The sequence below is a fragment of the Pocillopora verrucosa genome, chromosome 13 (assembly GCF_036669915.1).
Source record: "Pocillopora verrucosa isolate sample1 chromosome 13, ASM3666991v2, whole genome shotgun sequence".
NCBI classification, from domain to species: Eukaryota; Metazoa; Cnidaria; class Anthozoa; order Scleractinia; family Pocilloporidae; genus Pocillopora; species Pocillopora verrucosa.
This window is the reverse complement of record NC_089324.1, coordinates 12,400,302-12,422,955: the sequence shown is the minus strand read 5'-3', so window position 1 is coordinate 12,422,955 and position 22,654 is coordinate 12,400,302. Positions and strand designations below refer to the sequence as shown.

General features: G+C 38.5%; 1 protein-coding gene across 2 annotated transcripts; it reads right to left on the bottom strand.

The window, feature by feature from the left end:
- Nucleotides 1-297: 297 nt before the first annotated feature.
- On the bottom strand, nt 298-22,357 carry LOC131792588 (kinesin-like protein KIF26A). 2 transcript variants are annotated; one of them, XM_066160227.1, is made up of 13 exons: nt 22,178-22,357; nt 11,960-12,290; nt 7,065-7,298; nt 6,497-6,695; nt 5,886-5,979; nt 5,691-5,796; nt 5,304-5,395; nt 5,054-5,124; nt 4,691-4,796; nt 4,447-4,548; nt 3,808-3,964; nt 3,449-3,611; nt 298-436 (listed from the first exon to the last, which is right to left on the bottom strand). In XM_066160227.1, exons 4-13 carry the CDS (start codon nt 6,638-6,640, stop codon nt 332-334), a joined length of 1,140 nt encoding a protein of 379 aa, XP_066016324.1. In that variant the 5' UTR covers nt 6,641-6,695; nt 7,065-7,298; nt 11,960-12,290; nt 22,178-22,357; the 3' UTR covers nt 298-331. The 2 variants fall into 2 exon arrangements, with proteins under 2 accessions (XP_066016324.1, XP_058965991.2); XM_059110008.2 differs by lacking the exons at nt 11,960-12,290; nt 22,178-22,357 and adding an exon at nt 9,896-10,015.
- Nucleotides 22,358-22,654: the final 297 nt, after the last annotated feature.

Below are 22,654 nucleotides of genomic sequence, written 5' to 3'. Positions count from 1 at the left end.
ATTTCTTCCTTTCCTCTGTCCTCGTAAAGACTACTGCTATCCTCGCTGCCTTCGATCTCACGTTTCAACCCGACGTCTTCGTCGTTATCCTCCGCTTCTCCGTTCTCGATCGCTTCGAGTTTCCGCACTAGGGACCTTGTGCTGCTGGACACACTTGATTTCCTAATTGGGAGCCTTGTCGGTGGGCCTTCGTTGTCTGTGAGGTCCCGGTCACTTATGGCTCCGTCGGGACCCACGTAAATTACAGTATCACACGACTCTTCGCCTGTGCTCGAATTGTAGTCGGAACTACCCGGCTCGCCGATCGGGCAATCTTCACGGAGTTTCTCGTTTAAAGCTGTGGTCCGAAGCCTCGGTTCGGCTGTCCGAAGTCTTGGTTACGGATTCGGGCTTCGTCGCAAGAACTTTCTCCGCCGGATGAGCTTGTACTCGATCCCTGAAAAAAAGAGCAAAATAAATCAAACTTGGAGAATCAAAACAACGGAACAGATAAAAGAAACAAACAAATAAACAAAGCTATTCAGATATCTTCTTTTCAGATTTTTGAGATAGTTTTTCGAGTGACATTGTTTCACATAACTATTAACTGTTACCCGATACCTAAAAAATTAGAAATGAGTTACACGAAACAAAACAAAATATTGTCGATAAAACAATCTAGTTCATTCCTTTAAAGAATATTACACAAATTGGAGTTCATTGGAAAATTTTTAAAGTTCCTCGAGTATACCAGCTTTGATTAAATGTACACTTTGCTTTTATATGACATGGAAATCAGTTGACAGCGTGCGGCTTCCAGAATGTTCAAAAGTTCGAGTTCGGAAAAAAAAAAGAGAAGAACAGAAAGCTTTTATTTGATATGTTCTCTATTGTACTAAGTTTAGATCAAGTTTCACATAATCGTATAATTTTAGTATTACTGTATGCTGCACATGTGATGAAACTTGTTATGTATTCTCCAACACGATATAACTTAGTTACTTATTGATGAGTCATGAATGATCAAAGAATGGGATAGATTTCGCTATCCTTGTTCAAAAATGTTATTTGCTGCATTGCAAGCAACTTTCGGCTTTTCTCAAAGCAATTTTATAAATTAGAATCGGTAGATCTTATCATATAAGAACAGGTATTAGCTTGAGTGTGTTTTTACATGTGACCTAAATGTATAACTAACAGTTATTGTTTTGAGGGAAGAAACTGTGTGTGCCGAGAAATGTTTTTTCCAACAAACGACAGCGTTAGATTATTGTGTAACTCATGCGGTTCTCGACGTGGCTACGAATTTCTTCAAAATTGAGACAGTTTATAGAAACAACAGGGCATAAGAACTCAAGCCGAGAATTAAGTGTTTTCTCGCCCCGGGGGTGAACTTAAGAAAGAAAACAACTTTGATGTAAATCTAATATTTAAGAAGGATTACATGAAAAAACTACAAAGGTCTTGAGACTTCATAAGTGTGCTGAAAATGCTGAACGGCTTCGTTTGAAACTCAATGTCAACCACGTTTAATTATTTTCCACGTTTTGCTTAATGGATGTATTGAATACTTGCTTCACAAAACGTTTTTAAATTTTCTCCACAGGACGTCTTGCACGCAAACTTAATGCATCTTTGAAGAATGTGTTGGCACTGAATTTCATTTCAAACTCTTAAAATGGATCGGCATTTGAATTTCTTATATCAAATTTTGTAATATTTCGCGACAACGGGCGAAAAAGGCATTTTTCTCCGTACCCGTTCATCAAGATTAGCAACAGTTTAATTCACATCGTGATCGCTGAGGTTTTAATCTGATATCTTATCAGCGAGTTAATAACCTTCGAGAGAAATCAAGTAATTTGCTGTCATTTGTCCTCTGTTCGGAATTGGCAAAATTTGGACGAGAATTTTCGGACAACTCAAGAAGAACAAAATCGCTAGTTTTCAAGAGATGCGTTTTGCGTTTATTCAAAAGCTTTACCAAAGTTTCCTTCTGTTCACGAAGAAACACTTGATAAGATAATCGCATTAGGAACAAAGGCATAATACGTTCCACGAATTTGCTACAGGTTGCCTAATTACAACCAATTTGAATTTAAAGTCGCTCCCATTTGATTTTGCAGATTAAAATCTTCAAGATTCCTTGAATAAGTTGTTTTAAGTATCTCTTTCTCCCGCTGGTTCGAAGACTTCAGTTTGATAAAAAAATGAATACAAGATTTAGTCAGCTTTGCAGTCGCTGTCCACGTTACTTCCTACCTAAGGAACTTAAACACTGTACTTTACATATGATATCTTAGGTTTGTCGTGATACACAAACAACGTTGTAAAAACGAACTCTCTTGATGCACAGACTTCAGTATAGGTCTAAATTGTACCAAAACAATCCACCACGGGAGAACAGAACATAAATAGAACATCTATGGGATTTCAAATTATGTTTGTGCCACAAAACCACATTTCGTGTAATGCAATAATGTTACAGTCATGTTAACACTTTTCTGAGCAGAAAATGGACAAATTTCATTTCATTTCACCAAAGGAAGGCGAGTAATGACCGCTGTTATTATCAGTTTCCTAATATAGTAGGCAACGTGCACATTTTGGATTAAGGCGGCAAAATCTCTCTTCAGTGTGGCTTGAATAGTTACTTTAAGTAGCTTGATAGTGCTGAAGAAAATCTTGATTTTTTTGTCATGTTATTCAATTCTCACCAAAAATTTCTCTTACTTACCAAAAGTTGAAAGAAGCCCCTAAGAGTGTCACCAGAGTCGCGGTATGATAATCACGAGCGACTGAAAACGCGGGTGGATATCAATACCTTTCGCTTATCACAGCGTTTGCTAGCAAAATTTCTTTGAACCAATCACTTTAGCCGAAGGGAGGTATTTCACTTGAAAAGAACTTTTGAAGCATGGAGGAATTAATGAAAAGGACCCATAAGTAAGAAAGAGAGATAACCTGTCTTTTGTCTCCGTCATATTAAAGGCGAGATTAAGAAACCACAAAAACCAATAAATGTGAAAAAAAACGACAAATATTTTTGTCAATTAAACACGACCTTTAGACAGAACTCAGTTGATTCTATCTAATCTCAAGCGTAATTTAATGGGATTAAAACATGTAAACAACTATGAAATAGATACAAATTTGAAACCACTCCTGTGTGCTTTTTCATTGGCAATGTAGCATAAGTTGACAGTTTTTAAATTGAAGGATCGTAATCCAGTGATGTTTGGAAGTGATCATTAAAACTTCGGTCAATAATTGAATAGTCCGTGATACCTCGCTAACACACTCTACCTCCTACGAAATTAGATGTTTGGCCGCTATCGCTGAGGATATATTATGAAACGCTATGTTTGGTCGTTTTCGTTTCTTCTTTGGGCAGCACTCGGAAAGTTTATTTCAATTTTGCTACGTCGATCAGTTGAACAGAAATGATAATTTGAGAAGCCATAGTTACCTTTCCCTTTCGCTTTCGCAGACGGTGAAGCCTGGTGGCTAGTTGTACAGTGGCCAGGGTTTCAGCGTAAAATGGAAGCGAGGGTGACACATGCGCAATCATTGTCGTTCGACATGATGTGTTTCCGATAGACTCTTGGAGCATGCGTGTTATTTTGCTTGTCCTATAAGGAAAGACGAACGTAAGACATGAGTGACAAGACAGATATATCAAAAAATTCAAACGCTTAACGATTGCTTCTTTTTTATATAGAGTTAACTCTAACATGATAAAGTTATCAGCGAATACCCGACATTCTCCGGATCAAATTGCCTAAAATCGAGTGACCTACTCAATGTAAAGTAATAGGATCACTGCACCTGTGTGGCACGTGCTTGGCGCCATTTATGAGAGAAATGATGACGTTTCCCAGCCCCGACAGCGACATGCTGCTAGCACCTCCATCTTTTTTGGACCCAGTGTACCCTTCACAGCTGGCGAGATCGATCAAATGTAGCCGGGAGCGCCCTCCGTGAACTGGGAAGAGGAAGTATAGAACACAGTTGTCGGCGAAGGAACATTCACAGAAGAAACGAAAGTTTTTAAAGGTAGCATGTAAAAAGAAAAACTTTCTTGATGAATAGCTTAGTAAGTAAGAATCTTCAATTAGTAATAAGCCCGAAAAGACAAATTGAGGGCCAACAAAATAGAACTAAAAAAATGAACATACGATACTTTTAAGTATCGTGTGTTCAATTTTAAAAAAAAAGCACTTCAGAGTGAGTAGTTAATGAGATAATCTCTCCACAACAAAGCTTGCAGAAACAGCTGTTTTATTTTAGCAAGATGGTCTAATAGTCCAGTATTGACCATAAGAACGGTCTGACAAGTCTCAAGCTGTCTTTGCCACTGACTGTATTACTAAAAATGGTAGCACAATACGCGTATAAATATTTTTCATCAGTTGCAATGGTGATGTACGCACATAAGAAGATCGAGTTCGCATATTGAGCACTTACCTCCCCCAGCATTCTTAGAATTTTTCTCGACACGATACTGATAGATATGCACAGTGAAAAACATGTGAGAATTCAGGCTTTCTTCCCACTCTGTGTTTTCGCCTGAGAAAGAAGCAGAAGGTTGTGAGCAAAAATGGTAAAAATGTAAAAACGCTGGTCCCGGGTGAGGGCGTGGAGTGCAATTCTGGACTTCATAATATGTCTATCGTAAAGTTCACAGAAAACTGCGGCAAGTATTTCTTACCTTCAGCTTTGTTATTTACTGGTCTGGTTCTCGCGGCCAGAGCCGCATCCAGATAATAGGCTGCTTTTTCAGCAGAAGCTACTCGAAGCTCGGTAGGGTTAATTTCCTGTGAGGATGAGAAAAGAAAGACTTCTGTCAATGGAGCAAAAAAATTGCATTCCCTCACAAACTCAAAGGAAATACAAAATAAATTTCTTAGGCGAGTGACCTTTAACTAATTGAAAATGTTTTTTTTTTTCTTCGGTTACTGAGATGATTTTGACGTGAATTCTATTCAAAGGCTTTCCTTTCTCGTTCGCTTAAACGCTGGCATTTCTCAGCATCATTTTAAGGACTGTGTTGAGGATAATTTGTAATTATTACCTGATCTCCACCATTGCGATCTTCACGAAGGAACACGCTGGGACTTGGGTCTACGGAGCCATTTTCTGGTCCTACGAGATAAGAGAATAATGAGGACGTGAGGGTCATCGTCATCGTTGTCATCATCATCATCACCATCATCATTATCATTATCATCGTCACTTTAATTGACGTCCACACCGTCGGTATTACAATCAGCAGCCCGAATAAAGTCAATCTCTTATTGCTGTAAAGATTAAGCTTACATTACCTGATGCTTGTTCAGTGAGCAAATCCCGAACGGTTTCCGAGCGACCGACGATCTCCACTGCTGAGACACGAACAGAAAATCTCGTCCCAGTTCTACAAAACAAAGGAAGACAACAAAACTCACATGTTTTCATTGATAATCCTCCTTTCCATGCACTTGCTTTGCATTTCCTCGTGAATAAGCTTAGGCGAATTTAGTGTTATGTAAACATAACACGCTCTAGTTGAAGCATTTGATGCTCTCATAGCGAGGCTGCAGAATGATGAAGTGACATTACAAGGGGAGATTGTGAATGAATCGCTAATAGTAGCAAAGGGGTCAAATGCCGTTGATCCAAACTTTTCTGATTTAGTTATACTTTCTAGAAAAACCGCAACAGTGTCTTACTTTTGTTTCTGTTCGCTAATCAGTCTAAATAACCACGACAGAGCACAAGGGATCAGCCCCAAAGTTTGTTCTTTTTCGTCTCTACCAACCATGGTGTTAGTTTTACCTGCAAGAGAGAGCCAGAAAACGACACAATTAGCCCTGACAAAAGTGGCTTTAATTTCGTTTTGCTGATTACCGTAAAAGTTTACCAACCTAATCCAGCATGGCCGTACGAAAACAAACAGCCCTCAGAGCCACCAACGACTGCTTGAAGAACGTCTACCAAAGAACCTGAGCACACTTCAACTGGAAACAAAAAATTCCATGATTTTGAGTCATTCAAAGAGGATTGTTTGTTACTACTTTAACTTTGTGATTAAACCCTTCTGAGTGACTATTTAGAGAGAGATCCTGGGCCTCTCCATACTATTGGTTTTTTTTTTTGCTATGCCGTACGAGGGGATCTAATTTTAAGTCCGTGGTTGAAATCTTAGCGGATAACGATTTCATTGAATGCTACTGAGCAGTTCCTTTATATGGTACTTTTCATCACGTTGTGCGAGATAGTTCTAAATATCAGTCTGTGCATGGGAGGCCAGTGCTATTCAGTTGGAAGCTATTGAGCAGTGGCACTGTTTATGATGATGCACGAGGTGGTTCTAGCTTTTAAGTCTGTAGAGGAAACTCCAGCGTGTCGATTCAAATGAAAATTACGGAACAAATCTTGCGTGGTTAACTTCATCATGCTGTCCAAGTTCGGTCTAACTTGCATGTTGACGAATGAGTCGAGTGTATTGTGTAACAATCAAGAATGCCCCTCTCACCTGAGTGCAATCCGACTCAAATATCGAATCGAATGCAAACATCTTTGGCGCAGCCACACCCATCTTCCTGTGCGTCTGTGATACGTGACCTACTGTACTCGGGTCATACAGTGTGACTTGTTTCCGTTTCTGATCCACCTTCATAAAGGACCCAGTCTCTCCGGGAAATGACGGGCAGATTCTTAAACATCACTTTGACCTTCAGAGGAAAATTGGAGTTTGTAAGAAAGTTGACCAAACAAAACACAGGTAGTGAGACTTGGTGTGAGATCTTACTTAAAGTCAGTCCAAATCACTTACGTAACGTAGCTTATCTTGCTTTCCTCAGTATGAAGCGAATAGAATATACCCCAACTTCCTGGGCTGGATGCTTGTCGATCCATCCCAGGTAACCCCAGAAATCCGCAAAGTTATCTAACTGCTACCAGTACCCGTCAATATTCTTGAATAGAGTGGGGCACGGCGAGAATAATGGACTTTTCCAACAACATAATGCAAATGACTCGGCAAAAGCTCGACCCAGACCTCTTTTTTAGTTCTCTCTTATTAGTGAAACTATGACATCTACCTTTCCATCCGTCCTCTTTGTATGCATCTTAAGTAGGCCAGGTGGCACAGCCGACTCGATATTCGAAGCACTTCCTTGTAGTTTGAAGGAAAAGGGTACGGTTGAACCTCCTTGTGCGCATGCCTTGGCGGTGTCAGTTCGATCATTAGGGTGGGGTGGTATGGTAGCCCTTCTTGTTTGTGGCTGTGTCCCTTTTTGTGCTTCTTTTTAGAGGACAGTAACTTTTGAGCGGCTCTGAATTGATTATAAAATGTTCAGGTATATCAGAAATAATTGATAAGCAACTCCTTACAATTTCAATACTTTATCAAATAAAGAGTCGATAAGAATGAAGAAATTTATCAGTTAGACGATTTTGTCGTGATAGATATTATGAGCTGAATTATACACGCAATTTGATTGGTTGTTATTTATGATCAATTGGAAGATAGACGTTAGATGACGTCACTTCTAAGATAAGTTTGCTTCTTTCTTATACAAAACAAATTAATTTCATGTGTGTTTGTACAGTGATAGATCACAGAGGATGTCAAAATATGGCAAGTAAGTAAATGACACACACTCAGCTGCGCCGCGAGTGCCACTTTTTCGTCCTGACCACATTTTGACATCATCTGTGATTTATAGCAGAACAGCAACATGACGCGCAGCAACATGGAATCTATCGTTGAGTAGCACCGCATTCATTTAAACTAACTGCAGAATGGCTGGGAGGAGGAGATACAAAGTATAGTTGGCGAGAGTTAAAGGCTAAAGCTCTAAAGTACAAAATATTGAGCAGCCAAGCCTGCGCTTACAGACACTTTTTATCGGCGGACACTTACATTATCACGCTACATTTTCCCCTCTCGCCAAAACCATACAAAACTTAAATGGCTTTATTGGACGTGCATGTCATCAGAAAATCTTGACTGTCATTTATCATTCAGTTTTTTTTTTTTGAGAGACGTAGGTATCAAGAGGCGTCGATTGAATGAGATTAATTCGGAATGCCATTTGGAATAAAGTGCCGATGACCACATATACTGTGGGTGCGAGAAAAAATCATAATAATTGGATTTGTTCTGTCAATAGATGACTGTGGAAAAAGCCGCAACGCGTATAAAGGGATCTGATCGTTTCCAATTCATTGGTCCATTATCTATTTCAGTTTAATTGATCCCTCGTGCAGGCTTGACTTTTGACAATCTTAAGATGCTAGAAAAGGAAAAGGTTAGAACTTCTTGACATGAAAGAAGCAGACAAACCAAAAGCATAGTAGATTTAAGATGTAGTAGATTAGCGCGGATTACAAATTTACAGTTACGGCAAATGAAATTTTTCGAGTTGAAAAAGTTAAGTTCTCAAAATTTTCCTTGCAAGAAAATTATTCACGAGGTTTCGAAGCTTAGTTGGTAGTCATTAAGAGGCACGGGGTCGAGGCTTGTCGAAGTCTGGGATTTCTCAGGCGTCTTTTTCTGTAACTTCTTAATTTGCTGTTTTGTAAATTGTAGAATGCACCAGTAGATCAAGAAGTAAGTCACGTTATCTCTAGAACCCTAAATCTCTATGGGAATCCAGTTAGGAAACAATGGAAAGCCGAAACTAGAACCGACAAATAGGCAGCCCTCGGATAGAAATTCGGAATTAATTACTAATCACAAAAATTAGATCCGCTGCTAAAACATTTTTCATGATGAAAGTTATTTATCTCTCTTTTTAAGCTATTAAAGAACGAAACACCTTCAATACAGCCAAAAAACTACTATCAACCAATTGATCCTTAAGAGTGATTAGCATCTAATTTCTCCTTACAATATCACTCTTGAGTCACACATTGTCATGAGAATAAAGGCAATGATCATCAACAGAAGAGGCTCTTGATTGTTCAAGAAATTTTCCAAATCAGCACCCTAGGACATGCATATAGTGAAGTATGAAGAATATGCATGTTGTTGTTGTTAGGGTGTAAAGGGCTATCAAATATGCATTATAATGCACGCATTTCAACGTCAATCAATGCAACACTGGAGAGATTGAAGACTTAGTTAAACAGGAAAACGCAATGATTAGCTGAGGGAAACCCTTCACTACACCATAAAGGAATGGCATAAGAGTTGAAAAGAGTTTTGACATAGAGAATGTAAATATTTAGAAACGATTAAGCAAGATTAAAAACTGTGATATCCTTAAGAAATATGAACAAAGGTTTCGATTTCGCGCGTCAGAATTACTTGAACGTAATCAACACGGTGAATTTGGTAGATTGATGTGTCTCAGTTCCGTGTTTAGATAAAAAAGTAAAACTTGCGTTGTGTCTCAGTAACATGTGGAAAAGCTATACATTTAATGACTGATAAGTTGGCAAAAATAAAGTCCAGTGTTCCTAAATATAGTAAATTTTGTAAAACAGTTTTGTTTTCTTCACACGCTATAGCCCTGAAGGTACACGGCGATGTTTTTCAAATTTTCAGGAGAATAAGGCGAGGGGACACTTTTTTTAATTCTTGACGAGAAACAAGGTTTGAATGGGACAGGTTACTCAGATATTTTCTTCAAAAACTTTAGACAAGTTGCTTAACACCATGCACCAACAGATGTGCCGCAAAAGGCAAGAGTCGAAGTTTTGAATAAATCAAACTAGTTCAAGGTTGGATAGAAACTCTGAAGATGCCTCTCAAACGACGCATGTAACATGGAGTAAATAAAACATACGAAATAACACTGAAATCAACATATTGATACGACCTACTTTTAAAAAATAGACGCCACTCGCGTGCAAGCACGTGATGACCGGGCGTGCAATACCGAAACTTATCAAACCCTCTCATAAAATATACAAAGTAAGCTACCTGAGTCTTCCTAGGACCAATTCTTGTTTCGACGTTAATGCCTTAGAGGTAGATAAACAGGTTAAACTCAAAGGAAATATTTCTGCCAAGTTGTGCCCTTGCTTACTTCGTACTACGTTCATTTCGGCAACGTCGAAGCGAAAGAACGCTGGCTAAAGAATTTGGAGTGCAGTGAGGATTTGGTATTCTGCTTCCTGTGAGGCTGCCAGAGGACGGATGCAATAAAATTCACTGACAATTTGTTTACTTAACAATGTAAAGAAGCCATGACCAAAACACAACACAGGCGGGTTTTGGAGGCGGGACATGCCGATCCTCGTTGACTTTGAGAGGAATGTCAACTGACAGTTTATATACAACAGAGGACACTTTAGGTAGAGTGCATTCCTTCAATTTTTGAAGTGAATGGCTTTCAGAAAAACTTGTTCAGCTTAGTATTTTCCAGCCCGGGGAAGTGCAACCGTATCGCCAAAAAAAAAAATTGGTGAGCTTAAGATTTTCGTGTCAAACGTTTCAGATTCCTTTAGGCGAGACGCGATAAGTACAGTGACTTCTCTCCTGCCGCACTCGATGAAAGAGTCACTAAAGTGTGAAAAGGGTTTGGTGTTTTTCCGGAAGCATGTTTATCAAAATAAATTCTTTCAACTACACACATGATGTGTGCAAACCATTATTTCTGTTAAATAGTCTCTTTTGTTTAGTTCTGCTTTAATTAGAGTTTCCTACTTCCTCTGTAAACATAAATTTTTAGCCAGATAACCCTTTCTAGAATCTGGAATCTTGAATAAGACACTTTGACGAAGGCGCTTTCAAGAAAACGCAGTAGTACAATAACATGGCTTTGTTAAAACACTCTTTGAGCCACAGTATTAAAATGCTACACTTAACTATCACAGACAGTTTTCCTTTATCAAGTTTGTTTAATACGAGCTAAATCGCGTGATTTTATAATTATCGTTACTCAAAGGATAAGTGTGGTTGATAAAACTATTTACAAACTTAACCAGAAAAATTCTTTGAAATGCTTTACGACAATTCATTTCCGCTTAAACAGATCAAAATTTTGACAGCTCCTTCATCAACAAAGAGCTTTTAAAATCTTTACGAGTGAGATTACAGATTGACAAAAGGTAGTGTCTAATTTATTTGAACAAGAGACAATATCTGATTGATGGACTTAAGCACTTGGTTTTAAAAGTTTGAATTTGAACAACATATGAGAAAGTCTCTTTCAAAGGCTGAGGCACGTGCATAGCAGTTTCATAGGTTAAATTTCGATTATCATAAATAACTAAAGATCACTGGTTTCTTTCTGTGGTTGAAAGAAAATGGCACTTTGGAATATTTACGGGATATTTCTGAACTTTAACGTTTCAGGTTAATACGTGTCTTATTCAAAATTGCCATTCCAGGTGATTTGAGTTGGATTTCATCAAATTAAAATCAAAGTAACAGGTAAGGCCAATCAGAGCAGAGAAAAATTTGAATGAGCCAATGGGAACGTACATAACTCGACGTAACAGGCGCGGGAAGACGCATGTAACACAGCGGTCATACGTCTGCGCATGTACAAATGTCGTTATGGCGAGGTGGAGTATTTTCTTTCAGAACCAAGTTGTTGTATAAGAGTTATGGATGGTAAATTCACAGGATACCCGTAATTTAATAAGCTTTGTGCTCGAAGAGAGTCTCGATTTTTCTTTTTCCCTTAATTTTTTTCCCTCTGCTCAAATTTATAAACGTTTCAACTTTACTGCGCACATTTTGCGTGACAGTGTTAATATCTTTTAGTTTTCCTTACAAAATTTGCGCGGGAAATTAGCGCGCGGCCGGCCAAATTCCCTTGTACATGCCCGACGTGTGACCGCTGTATTGACGCAAGTGACCAAATCACTCCTCGTTCTAGCTTTTCGTCTCATTGTTTAAGAAGATGACGCGGATTTTTTTCTTTTAAGCAAATGGCAGAGCTTGTTAAAGTAAAACTAAAGAAATTCCGGAATGCTTTCGAAATTAAAATTCACATCACGTGGTCTGTACTGCATGATTAAAAAAGTCACAACCCACCTTGACAAAAACGAAGAACTAATGGCTGCTTCTTCCGGCTTCACGTACATTACGCCACCTCGATCGTTTTTTTCCATGGCGACCCCAGCTTGAAGGCGCTGCTTGTCCGCCCGCCTTATGAGCTGATCAGCGTTCGGTCCCACCATGTATCCGGGAATGTTATAATAAGCGAGAAACTGAGATTCCTCCAGAGTGTGTACCATGGCGACTGCTTCTCGTTTCAGTTGGTTCAAGCCTGTGGCGCAAACTTCACACTGGTCGTTTTTTTCCATGATTTCATCTGAGTCTCCGGAATTCGGATCTGGTCGAAGATTCTCGCGGAAAGGGAGCCCTGTAATGTAAACAAGATGAGGTTTATGAGTGAGTTTACAAGAAGACCAACCATAGCCATTCGAATCACATGTTATAATCGTTGCGTTAGTGACACTTCAATGACTCCCTACTCCCCACTTAAAAAAACCGTAGCCAGTGGCAAATAATTTCCACGGGCTGGGGAGGAAACACGAGTTCCTCGTTCCCGTCAGACTTTAGAGCTTACCTTCCTATGCTTTCCCCCCGAGTTCCCGTCAGACTTTATAGCTTACCTTCCTATGCTTTCCCCCGAGTTCCCATAAGACTTTCTAGCTTACCTTCCTATGCTTTCCCCCCGAGTTCCCGTCAGACTTTAGAGCTTACCTTCCTATGCTTTCCCCCGAGTTCCCGTCAGACTTTAGAGCTTACCTTCCTATGCTTTCCCCCCGAGTTCCCGTCAGACTTTATAGCTTACCTTCCTATGCTTTCCCCCCCGAGTTCCCGTCAGACTTTATAGCTTACCTTCCTATGCTTTCCCCCCGAGTTCCCAAGACTTTCTAGCTTACCTTCCTATGCTTTCCCCCCGAGTTCCCGTCAGACTTTAGAGCTTACCTTCCTATGCTTTCCCCCGAGTTCCCGTCAGACTTTAGAGCTTACCTTCCTATGCTTTCCCCCGAGTTCCCGTCAGACTTTATAGCTTACCTTCCTATGCTTTCCCCCCGAGTTCCCGTCAGACTTTAGAGCTTACCTTCCTATGCTTTCCCCCCGAGTTCCCGTCAGACTTTCTAGCTTACCTTCCTATGCTTTCCCCCCGAGTTCCCGTCAGACTTTAGAGCTTACCTTCCTATGCTTTCCCCCCGAGTTCCCCCCGGCTATGCAACATTCGTTTGACTCACCGTTCCAATCATGTTATATCTTTCGAGTTTCCTATATCGGCTAATTAACATTACCAAGATTCCCCGTTCAGGCCATGGTACATCTCCCAATTCCCTGTCTCGGTTAACATGTATATCTTAAACTCCCAGTTTAGGCCATGCTCGATTCCCCTAGTTCCCAGGCCCGTCTCGGCTACGCTTCATTCTCCCGATTTCCTGTGAGCCATGCGACACTCCCCCACCTGACGACTCATAAGAAGTGGTCTTACATCATGTTTTTATACCATTATTCTCTGCGCCTCTCTGCCCGACACTGCATTGAGATCGTAAGGAAAGCTTACAAAATGTTCTCTCCTGGGGAATCAAATGGATGGCAAATTTACCGAGTGCCTTGTTAAAAAAATCGGTACTCTATAGTTTTTCCTGTTTTGGCATCGTGACATGCATTTAAGCAGATTGCTAAGGAACATAATTACAACCTCCTTAAAAAGCAGTCTTCCGCAAAAGCTTTTAGCAGTATAATCACATTCATGCACCCCAGGTAGCAAACCTTTTCCGCTCCCTGAATAGAATTTGCCGAGGGTTTCTATTTTTTGCTAAGTTCTCGCTAGAAACCTGCACCGTCATTGCGTTCAATTAATATCGAACTACGTCAATATGATGCAAGTGGAAATTACTATGTTATTCTCTCTGGAATTGCTCGTGAAATTATCAGTTTTGTGCCTATAACAATGGTCATGAATGCAGTTTGCTTTCACGGGTTTCGTTCCGAGAATTACAGTGCTATCAAAACAATTCGTCGATAATACTCGCAAAATTGTTGCGTTAGTTCATTCCGGAAATGGTTGTGAAATTACTCATTACAATCTTTTCATAATGCTTAATCATGACATACTGCATTTATTAGTATTCCGATACAGAAAATATTAGTTGTAAAAGCTAGCTTTGAAAAGTAATGTTTTACAATTACATCAGTTAATGGAATGGTGTTTATTTCATTCATAATTCTCAAGCCAGAGTATATCAGGAAATGGTGTCTGTAAATAGCAATTTGGTAACTGAACAAATTTGTAATTTGAAATTGAGCCGAACAACAGATCCAGAATCTATAACAAATGTGTTGCCAATGAGAAGCGTTTCAATCAATATTTCGTCTTCATTTCAGAATTCTGAGAAAATTTTTGAAATAAAATTAATTGCTTTGACATATACATTCTCACTGATTTCAAATGCTGTTGAAATTGTTTTATGAGGTGGCCGATCACGTTAAACCTCCATATTTCAGAGAATCTCAAACACTGGCGACGAGAAATACTTGTTCAGACTCAAAATACCTTTGATTACTTAACCTGGCACTATCGTCTTTAACAACACAAATGCAAATAAATCTGTACTGCAAAACAAAAACTTCTTTAGAATTTAAAAGTGGATAATTGCTTAAGGCGGGAGGCAAAGTTTCAGATGAATGGCAAAACTATTTGACCTTGAGTCAACTTTTCATTCAAAACATTGGTTATATCGTGATGTTATAACTCGAACTGAAATTTATCGAATGGGAATGTGATATCGTGAGGCGTGGAATCCTTATTGCACGCACTGAAAGGCAATATCAAGTGATATATTTCGGGCACAGAGTCTCTTATTTTCGTCAGCAACATCGCGTGACATTACAAGAAAGTTGGCTAATATAATGGTTTGGATGGAAACAACTGTTATGGATTCGCTCCAAACCGGAAATAACAAGACGAAAATGCAAGCGAATGTAGTGTGCAAAAAACATCAATCGTGCGCATAGATGACAATATAATCTTTTGATAGTAAGGAGCTTTATAAACCAAAACTTGCACATTCCTATGATAAAAATCCACGGCCTTTCAGCGCTATCCACACTCAACATGAGATTGAAAAATTCTTTGACAGAAAATGCACTTTGGCGATCACAGATTTTTTTCAACTTTGTTTTGCTCTTGTAAAGAAAAATTTAAGGGTTGGTGAAAGTTAAACTGCTTTGAATCCGGAAAGAATGCTCAGAAAGTTTCTGTTCTAGTGCATATTTCAGCCCTTAACATTTCTACATTCAAAAAACCTCAAATTAAAATTACAAAAAATAAAAAAAATACGAGTCTCACATATATACATACACACGTTTCAAGAATTCAGTTTATGTCAAATGAAATACTCCAGGGTCTCATGCAAAAACATAAAAGAAGGAATTTCCATTTACAGCTCAATTTGAAGCAGCGCACGAAAGAAGTACTTTCATTAGAAACTGCGCAACACCAATTGTATCATTCTTAAATTTTGAAGTTTGAACCACCAACAGTGCAGCATGAGAAAGTATTATATATCATGAGCCTTACTTAAATATGATAACAGATTGGATCTTGAGTTTTTAGCCACCATGATCTGAGAGCACAGCTGAAGATAAATTGATATCTATCCATTGCAACATTTCAAATGTTTAGATTCGAACTAGCACGCAGTTAGTTAACATAAAACACGAACTTTTCACATTTTCGACGAACATTTTTGCTTCCATTTAAAATATGCTTTTGTTTCGCCTAAGTCACAACATATACCAGAGCTAGTTAAGGCTACGATAGCACCCAAATGAAAGGGCTCAATATAAGGAGGTTTTTCTTGGACATACCTTTTTTTCTTGTTCGACTTCTACCTAACTGAGAAATTCCTATACGCTTCGTGTCCTTAAAAGTTATAACGATGTTAATTTTGATGCGTCGTACGTTTTCGTAACCTCGATTTAGTTCATACGGCTCGAAGCGCGCTTACACATCCAGTGATCTTCATGCTCTATTTACCAGCAAAGCACTGAATCACTTTATTCAAGTACTCTTGTCATACAAAGTAAATTAATCACCCTTTCAACGAGGTGTCAAAGAACTACTTTGTCTATTAAATTAAGGGCGACCGGAGTCCAATCCTTCTACGTGCCCTGGTCAACGCTCGCGCGGCACTCCGCCATCTTAACTGCAGAAAACATCATTATGCTTTGTAAAACTTCCGGGTTCAGTCTTAGAAGCTCGGGTATTGATTCTAGGCGTGTCTATGCATTCCTCCACTTCATTGATTGATCTAAAACATTTTTAGATGACGTAAATACGAAAAACTGCTTTTGTATGTGAACAGTAAAACAATTTCCCCGTAGGGTTCTCGTGCCAGAATATTCCTTGATGCGCATCAAACGTGCAGATTTAACAATTAACGGCGACCAAAAAATGATAGTTTGCTGTCTCAGCTTTTCCTCCATTTTATGGCCATACTCTTGCATAAGTATCTCCTCGGCTTGAGAATTCTCGTAAAGTAGCGTTTTTGTGTGTTTTTAAGTGACAGAAATCGTCTCGCACCGAGCATTATGCAAGTTAGGATGTTTACCAAATCGGCATTTTCTTTCGTTGTTTGTAAACATGGAATCGCTCTTCCGAGATTTTACGTCAAAAAACCGCAGCCAAATGCGACTATGGCTATATTTCCGTTCCTTTATTCGCTTAGACACACAAAGAAATTTCGTCAAAGTGCGGCCGCCTACCAAAAAGTTGCGGAACTTACTCGAGCGTATATTATATATCATATCTATAAACAAGCACGCGTTCAAATGAAACGCTCTAAACATTACGTAAACCTACCTCTAAACAAATATTACACATAAACCGGAGAGAGATGCTTCCTTTATGAACTGCTCTTAAATTTGATATAAAAAAAAACATAACAGGTTACCTGAGTTGAAGGCGTCACTTCTTGTCCAATCTAGATGACTAAAAAAAAATTCCCACTTTGCATATTGTCTCGAAGTCGTACTCTTCAGTCCAAACGATACCGTTCAAAGCGCATGCACGGAACTTCAAGATGACTTTCGAAACTTGCCAAGAGCTTGAGTTTTATCACTCCTAAACTTGTACGCTCTGACCAAACTCAGATGCAGCGAAAGTTTGAATGTAAACGAGGAACTTAAGAGACTATTAACTCTAGCACTTCGATCTACGTAAGAAGTTCACGCTCCAGCGAAACTCTATAAAACATGAAGAGGTTCACGAACACTTAACGAACACAAAGCACTTATATACCTCTTTACTTCCAAAATATATAATATTATACATCTTTACTTCCAAATATATAATATTATACCTCTTTACTTCCAAATATATAATATTATACCTCTTTACTTCCAAATATATAATATATTGAAATATATAATATATTGAAGTAGCAAACGTTTTGTTTTAAACTACATCATCATTGAGGTTTAAATAAAGCGAAAGCAAACTAGACCCGCGAGAAAATTCTTGATTGGAAGTGTGTGCAGTAGTAAGTTTCAGCCACCATTTAAATATTTGCGTGCATGCAGAGAACGACAAAGTCCAAAGCTCTCTGACTTATCCTCGGGCAAATTTGCTCATATTTCAACTTCGTAACATGTGTCTGCACGCGAGAAGTTTTGTAAAAAAGCTGACTTTCAAATAATGCGGATATTTTCAATGGCTTTAACACCACAAATGTTTCTCTTAACCGAGATGTTATCTACGACAGCAATTTAAAAATTTATCGACGAAGATATTACCCAAACAAAATGTGTCTAGACAAATGTTCGAAAAGACAATTTGAGCGTTTGAAACGCTGTCACGAGATATTTTTCTCTCATGAGTTTGTGGTTTGGGTCCGGAATGAGCAAGTGCCGGAAGTGAAATTCAAGTCCTCCCAAAATACTCAACGCGATATTGAATCCTAGAAAGACCACTTTGTTTACTACATTTGGACACGCTATTTTGGCGACGAAAATGAATAGAGACCTTGACCTCGATTCACCGGATTCTTAGACTAGCACAACTATAAGAATGTAGGTGATGTGAGAAGCTTTGTTCTGTTCTTCGTGAGCAAGAACTGTGCATAGTTGTTTTTACTCGTGGTAATTGAGATTTGCCGTTCTCGGAAAAAGAAAAAATAGCTATTGTCTATTTGTCTGTGTCGCCAAGTAGATTTTAAATAGGAAGAAAGGCGAAAAGCTAACATACTTTTCCCGCCAATTAGACGCTTGTTTGTGTGCCCGCCAGTAATGTAGAGATGCTTATGTTTGTTGGCGCGTCAAGAATCAACGCATGCGCTTTTCAAACCATGGAATTCGAAGAGAGATAACTCTCCAGTGAAGGCAAACAAAACAAGTGACACAACTATCTGCAGCCGTTTCTATCTAACATGTGCAGCTGAGCTTTATCTCTTTAAAAATGGTAGATTAATATTTCCAGGGGAATCAATTCGAGTGACTCGAATTCACGCAGCAAATATCTTTCAAGCCCTGTTTGAACAGACTGGGAATGGCGGAAAACACTTATTGATGTAATTTGATTCTTTCGAACAAATTATACCTTGAAAAAGCACAAAAAGACTGGACCAGCAAATACGTTGCTTGAATATCTTTTCTGAAATACCACGGCGTTTAAATGCAGTCAGCTATAACCTTTAGAAGTTTGACTGTTGTTGTGGATGGTCAAATTCTGTTCGAAGCAAATATTCAACTACAGTTGGAAGGAAATACGGAAATTACTTTCATTTTCCTTTTTAGCTTGTAAAAACTCGCTTTGAGCCGATCTGGTTAAAGTTCATCATTTCAAGGAAGTGATAATTGGCAAATTAAGAAGAAATATCAAGTAAAAAGAAGCCAATTTATACAAAGTGATCGATTAAATATCAACAAATAGAGAACTTGTTCTCTATGGGGCAGCGAATTTGCAACTTTCGCCAGAAAATTTGTGTGAAGAAAAATTTTAGATTTGAATTTATACGCAAAACATATTGAAAAATGTTGTATTGTTAACCAATAGCTGATGTATTTAAGTTGTATTCACAAATTATATCAATAGGCTTTGCTCAATGTTTACAGAATTAGCATTTTCAACAGCTATCAACAGAAAGCGATTAACCAAATTATTTCCAGAGTGTTAATGACTCTCTGAAAATAAGTGGTAATGTCTTCCTTTTTTTTCATAGTTGAGACAATCTGTTGGTCTTGGCAAACATTTATGGCTTAGTTTCAAATAAAAAAGTGTCATGGGAAACATTGACCCCCACAAGAGTGACTAGTAAATACCGATTATCACTGAGACCACATTCTGTAAATTTTTGCCTCAAACATATGCTGTGCGACGAAATATTTAAATGAAATCTTTCTACATTTACTCTTTTTTTAGCGGGCTAGGAAGGGAGATTTGGGCCGTTTGACGAATACCACATTAAAACGAAACCATTTTATTTCAGAGAAATTTAAAATTGTTTCAGAAATCACAGATCTTAAGTTCTTGGAAAACTGGTGTAAACATTGCATAGAGATTTACAATTCTTTGTTTGTGATAAAAGCAATTTCCAAATGGTTTTCACACCTTTTGATATTAATGAAATAAACATTTAGAACCCGTGAAATGAGTGCAAGGTATCCGCAGCGTTTTACAGATAAAGGACGAAATTGTTTTCAAATCAAAAGCAGTTGATGATAATTTGGTATAAATTTAAGTGACGTGAGTAGGTGGACTTAGCTTATCGACTGAATATCTAAACCAGAAAACATAGGGCGTGTTACCTTTTCACAAGCTACTGTTTAATTTTATAAATTGTTGTGAACATCTTTCGTCCTTTTTCAGCGTGATCGAAAATTTCTCGATCCATTGTTCGCACCTCTCTCCGTTACGACTGACTCCAAAACTTTTTGCCTCTGATTTGCTTTCAGCCCTTTCGAGGTTTGTTTAAAAATTAAAATGGTGCTAATTGATATATTTCATGAAGAGTGGAGAAGCCTTTCGTCAACTTTATGTTATAAAGAGGTTAGCTACCGATTTCTGAACATCACTCGAGTGACCCCGGATCTGCTTTCTTGTCACGGACTTAAACTCGAAAGAGCTCTAAAGCTGTAAAGCGTATCGAAAAACAAATGCTGTTTTCACGAAACAACAGAAACCATTTAACCACAGCACAAAGAACAGGAAAGCTAAAACGTCAAGGCCGTTTTGTAATTAATAGCAATTAGGAACACAGTCTCCGAAGCTATTAGCTGCTTTCACGTTTTGCTGCAGCAAAAGAAAAGGTCGTAATACCATCCCAGGGAGTGCTTTTGACCTAATAATTATATCAAGGTTGTTTTGATGATCAGAACATTATCTGTGGTCAGCCAAAACTATTTTAATTTTGGGAAAATCAATTTTGTATCTTAGGTAAAACACGCAACATTGACAGAAAAAAAAAAACACGAAAAAACCAAACGACTTCAGAATTTCTAGCTTTTCGAAGAAAATGCTGTTAGTATATATTTTTTTTAGGGTCTTATAAAATCGACTTTTAATAGGCTGATCTCTAAAGTACCCATTTCCAAACAAATGTCTGTTTGATGAAAATTCAAAAAGTGCACATGTCTTTGTAAATCTTCGTAGTATTTGCTAGCTTACAATTCTCGAAAAGTGCTGTAGAAATATAGAGAGATCATGATCCCCGCTTGAGAAACACTACAGCTAAACAGTTGCACATCCGCTTGGAATTGAAATATTAACCGCAAATTAAGTTTTATCGGTGACTTTGTGTTTGAGATGATAGCTCTCCTCTCAATTTAGCTTGATACTTTATCTCAAACGATAGGAGGTCTACGAAGTCATTCCCGACCCAGGATTCGTGACGCCGTCATTGTCTAGAGAAAACACAAACATGATGAGCTGGCAGCCTTTTACAAAAGGCCTTAAGTATTGCCAATATGTGATGTTCGACCAGATAGGCTCAAAAATGCGTTATTATACTACTGTACTAGACGGCTCGGCGCCAGTATCCAGCAACGCGTTTGTCTAAAATATGATAATTTATCATGACCGCCTCGTACATGTGGCGAGGTACAAAATCTCTTAAAAAGTGTGCGCTCCGAACATTCCGGAATAATATCATTCGAAAGTGCTTAGCTTCGCAAAGTTTTGTTGTAATTTTGTTCAAAGCAGTGTATTGGAGAGCGTTTCAGAAATTTAACGACGTTTAAAGCTCTTTTTTTTTCCGTTTTAAGAAGTGAGGTATGTTTCCAAACCGTGGGTTTGAGACATTTATTTGTAAATATCCCACTGTGTATCAGTGATCAGAACATTTCTACACGCTAAACAATAACTGGAAAGTTTTAAAACAGAATAAATTGTTGGCAGTGCAAATTTGCTCTCTGCACGAAAAAAAAAAATTCAAATTCTCGAAAGTTTTGCCATTGTACACTGGTCGAAACAAAGAATCATTCCCTGCGAATGTGACCAAGGATAAAAGGAACTGAAACAAAACCTTGATCCGGCGAAAACTTAAACGGAGAACATCTTACAAAGCTTTATTCGGTGTACAAAGCGCGGCTACAATGTTCGCAGTAAATATCGACTTCCCGCAAAGCATAAAACTAAGAATCCAAGCCAACTTTCCCGAGCCACAAAGGAAGTGTTTAGCTGTCTCAAAGTTAGATTTTGTTGGCCGGGTCATTGATAGCACAGGCCAGAATGCACACGTAGACTTCGTGAATTTAATATTCGGCTTTCATCGAAACAGATTTTCATATCATTGAATCAGCTTCTGCTCTCAATTTTGACCAAGTAGCAGGAGCTTTCTCAGGACCAACGTCAGCATACACGAAAGCTAGAAATCCTCTGGATTGACTCATCTTAATTTTGGAAATATATTTAACTTGGTTACAATCTGAAACTTATTTAACAATTTGTGGTGTTAGATTCGAAATATATTTGAGTTTTAAAGCTTTTCATCTCGTCAAATAATCTTCCTCTTCTATATAATACAGAACAGGCAAGTTTGTTTGTTTTGGGGTAAGTGATAGTAATGTACTAGTCAATACATTGGATTCTGTCATTTGTTTGAAATCCTTACATCTCCAGTTTTTGGTCTCTTAATTTCCAAGCAATGAGTTTTGCGATTAAAACTTGCAAGAGATCAAAAGTAGGCTAAGAATTATCTCAAGGCGATTTCAAGTATATATCTATGTTTTAAACGAGGCACACACATTAGGAACCAAAACGCAAATTTCACAGACCTGTGATATCCCGCACTTTCCGGCGTTAGATAAATCTTCGTATAGCCCGCGTCTGCGCCAGTTATTTTTGTCAAACCTGTCCAAGCTGCCTCCGTAATAAGGCCAATTTTCCATGCTAGCTATCGTCCGCGAACGTTTAAAATTTTAGCGACTCGGCAAGTGCATAGTTAAACGGTCGAACAGATATGAATAGAACTGGTACAACCCTCGCTACAATACTAAAGACCTTGGGTAATTAGATTCGTATTGTTCAATGCCGTTCGCCAATAATCACGAAGCAATTTACACGCGGACACTGAGCACGTCACACAAGGTTACACGCCAAAGACTAAACCAACAATATTGTTTGCGATAAACTTGATATGGCTCTTTCAAAGTCGACGGTTTGTAAAAAAGAATATTTTATTCGAAACCAAAACATATTACGTAGAACAAAGAGTGTTTTGCGACGTTCGAATAGGGTAAACCCGCCTATAT